The sequence below is a fragment of the Momordica charantia genome (genome assembly GCF_013281855.1).
Source record: "Momordica charantia cultivar OHB3-1 chromosome 6 unlocalized genomic scaffold, Mcharantia_2.0 BLBB01000006.1, whole genome shotgun sequence".
NCBI lineage: Eukaryota > Viridiplantae > Streptophyta > Magnoliopsida > Cucurbitales > Cucurbitaceae > Momordica > Momordica charantia.
This window is the reverse complement of record NW_028275164.1, coordinates 8,159,556-8,162,980: the sequence shown is the minus strand read 5'-3', so window position 1 is coordinate 8,162,980 and position 3,425 is coordinate 8,159,556. Positions and strand designations below refer to the sequence as shown.

The 3,425-nt window shown below is 36.7% G+C and overlaps 1 protein-coding gene across 2 annotated transcripts; it reads right to left on the bottom strand.

Moving 5' to 3' along the window:
- Positions 1–566: 566 nt before the first annotated feature.
- LOC111021447 (uncharacterized) lies at positions 567–2,881 on the bottom strand. Of its 2 annotated transcripts, none has more exons than XM_022298420.2 (2): positions 2,581–2,881; positions 567–1,263 (listed from the first exon to the last, which is right to left on the bottom strand). In XM_022298420.2, exon 2 carries the CDS (start codon positions 1,208–1,210, stop codon positions 788–790), a length of 423 nt encoding a protein of 140 aa, XP_022154112.1. In that variant the 5' UTR covers positions 1,211–1,263; positions 2,581–2,881; the 3' UTR covers positions 567–787. The 2 variants fall into 2 exon arrangements, with proteins under 2 accessions (XP_022154112.1, XP_087982270.1); XM_088126144.1 differs by lacking the exon at positions 2,581–2,881 and adding an exon at positions 2,433–2,563.
- Between the last annotated feature and the right edge of the window lie 544 nt (positions 2,882–3,425).

The following is a 3,425-nucleotide window of genomic DNA, read 5'->3' as shown; positions in this document are numbered from 1 at the left end:
TTTCAAAATCTAAATCAAATTTTAAAAACTAGAAAAAGTAGTTTGTAAAAATCTAGTTTGTAAAAATTTTCGAAAGCTTAGGAAGTACTAAAGATATACTTTAAAAGTTTAAAAACGAAAATGAAATAATCATAAGATCTCTAAAAACAAAAAGAAACCGTCTCGAGGAAGCAAAATAGAATTTAAACCTTCTTTCACCCTGAAAACAAGAAGCCACACAATCTTCTTTCCACCATGAAGACATTTAAAAAAAATGTTTGTTTATTATCAGACATAATAACATCCCAAAAAGAAGAGTAAACCAAACCCACATCCTTTCAGCATCAAGACTCTCACTTTATTCAACAACCTCATCATACATCATTTCTTGAACCCATTGCAAAGAATTTGAAGCTTTTTTTTTTCTCACAAGTGATGATCAGATTGAGAAGAAATGAAGACATTATAAGCAGAAATTATGAAAAAAAGAAAAGGAAAAAAATATTGATTCTTAGTTAGATTCTATTGTAATGGAACAAAGAGATGACTGTCAAAAAAATCCAAAATGTGGAAGTAGAGAGAAAGAATACTAAAACCAGCAGAGTGAATCCTCAATTCAATTCAACAAATTTTTTTTTCTCCTTTTTTTGGAATAAGAAAAGGAATGGTGATGGAAATAGTTATAGAGATGAGAGATTGAGAAACAGAAAAATATGGTAATCTAGAAGATCACTATGCCTCATTTTTCTACCTTGAAAAATTTTATCTGCTCCTTCTGTGAGAGAACCATATTCTTTTCAAGTTGGTTTCACTTGCAGTTGACGCCCGCTTCTGCAGCTCGACGGGGCTTGCTTTTTCGCCTGCTTCCATTGTGGCGGAATCCATTTGATCTGGTTGATTCATCGGTGCTTGATCGCGTTCCATCCCCGTTTTCCTCTTTGACCGAGTCGAGCTTTTCTTTCGCCTGTGAGTTTCTCCTCCTCCTTTTCCCATTCTCTGCTGCAGCAGGGCTTTTCATCTCCTTATTGCTGATGATGTCCCCGCCTTTCAGGTTCTCTCCGTCGTCGTCTTCTATCTTATTCTCACCTTCTTCCTCGTCAATCTCATCCTTCAATGGCTTCTGTGGCCTTCCCCTCCGCTTTTGCGCGGGAATCTTCTCCTCCTCACCACTCCCAGCATCATCATGATTCGTGACGCTCAACTTCCTCCCCTTTCCTCGCCCTCTACCCATCCTCTTCAACAACTCCAAGAATGGAAAAAGAAAAATCACGCAACAAACGACCACTGCCAAGCACGAAACAAGCACAATGCAATTACATATGAAAAGATTTTGATTCTCTTACAGTAAGAAACTCGGGAACTAAACGAACTTGACACACTCAAATATGGTAACCAGCAGATGGATATACATCAAGCATAAAGCATCTGATGCAATTATAATACTTCCTCAGTTCAAACATACTTTTTGTATGGAAATTACCTAATCAGTAGAATACAGTGAGAACTAGACCAAAGTTACATCACAGTGAGAACATTATAGGTCAAGAAGCTCAGAGAAATAACAAATTTATCAAAGCTTAATCATAAGTTCTTTCATCTTGAATCACGAAAAGATAACAACACGTTAAAGAATATAAATAAAAGATCAAATATAATTTAACCTATCAACTCAATATTTTGGGTTCGAGGGTATTTAACATAATATCAACTAGGAGTTCCTGATTTTGAATCCAACATTGTTTTCTTCGCAACTGATATCGATGTTTTACGTGCTAGGCTTCGTGAATCAAGTTAATATCTAAGCCTACACGTGATGGGAGTGTTAAGAGTATATATAAAAGAATAGAGATGCTCAAACCAATCAACTTAAGATTTGGGGATAAATGATGTAGATTCTAAGTTTGAATCCCGGTGATGTTATTTTCTCCTAATTGATATCAACAGCCCACGAGCAGAGGAAAATGTTAAGAGTATTATATGCTCTAACCTATCAATTTAAAGTTTAGCATAAAACAAAATCGGAGTTGCTATTGGGACACTCAAGTTTCTCAAACTTGAAGTTGACTTCCCCACATTAGGTAAGCTATCGGAGTTCAAAACCATTCCCCAAGAGATGAAAACTCAACCAAAATGCAAAACAAAGTTAATCCCATTAGAGAAGAATTCCCAAAAAGAAGACATAGCAAGCAATCAGCACATTCAAAAAGAACTACAGAGAGGGAAATTGAAAATTTAAAACTAATGAAACTTCCATGGAAATTTCTTCAATTCTTGAACCCACCCACAAAATCGCAGTAAAGAACAAGATAACATAATCAGAAAGATGAACAAATCTCAATCCGAGACACCCAATTCGAAGCACGCTAAGATTTTACAGAAGCAGAAACTCAAATAATCAGAACAATGAAAATCTCCCAACAGCAGAAACAAACCAAGATCCACCAAGAACGCACCAAAACCCGATTGGAGGGGCAAGATTCTTCGAACAGCAAAACCACAGCAGTTGATTGACAAACTAATCTAATTTCACAGCCAAAACAAGAACCAAGAGCAAGAACAAGAACAAGAAGCAAATAAACTTAAATAAAAAGAAGGGAAAACCTGACAAGAAGCGAAGCCCATACGAATCATGGGAGAGGACCCATTAGCTTCAATCTGTGAAAGAAGCAAAAGAAACTCAGAAGAACAGAGAAAGATTCATGTGGGTGGTGCTGTTGAAGAAGGGAAAGATTTCAGAGGCATAAGAAATGATCTGAAGAGGGGATTTAAATGAACATTGAAATCGAAAAGAGGAATAAGAAGGATTGGGGATATGGGAAACAGTGGGGAAGGCCACTTAAAGACCTGCCCATATGAATCAGAGGCAGCACGAGAGAGAGAGAGAGAGAGAGAGGCGTAAAGAGATATTTCTTGTTGATAGCGTGTGTAGTGAGAGGCAAAAGTCCAACAGCGAGGCCACTCCGGTAAATTTGTATCACTCAACGCAATGAAATTTCTCAGTGATGTCATGAAAATCTTGGGGAAATTTGGGTCTCTCTTTATATAACCTCTGATTTCATCTCTCTCACGAGCCTAGTTTAGCTATTAAAGCAAAATTCTATCCACTGTTCGTAAACTTGAAAAGTTTCTAATAAATCTCTAAACTGACTCTTTTTGACGTTGGTAATTACATTTGACCGTTTTTTGTACTTCTTTCAGTTACCTCGAGATTTCACTTTTACTTAGAGAGGAGAGGCAATAGAGACTTCAAATTTGAGAAACTTTGTCCAAATGGCCTAGTTTAGCCATTAAATCATGCTTGTAGGTTATCGACTAAGGTCACTCAAACGTATGTGCGTATCCCTTTGCTACACTAATGTTAATAGTTATATTGAATGATGGGTTGGTTTATATACTCTTTATGCACGTTTCTTCTTCGAATCTTTTGGTATGTATTGCCGTCTAAC

What these genes read in the sequence shown, in the direction of transcription:
- LOC111021447 (XM_022298420.2), bottom strand. Translation starts at nt 1,210, where the DNA reads ATGGGTAGAGGGCGAGGAAAGGGGAGGAAGTTGAGCGTCACGAATCAT.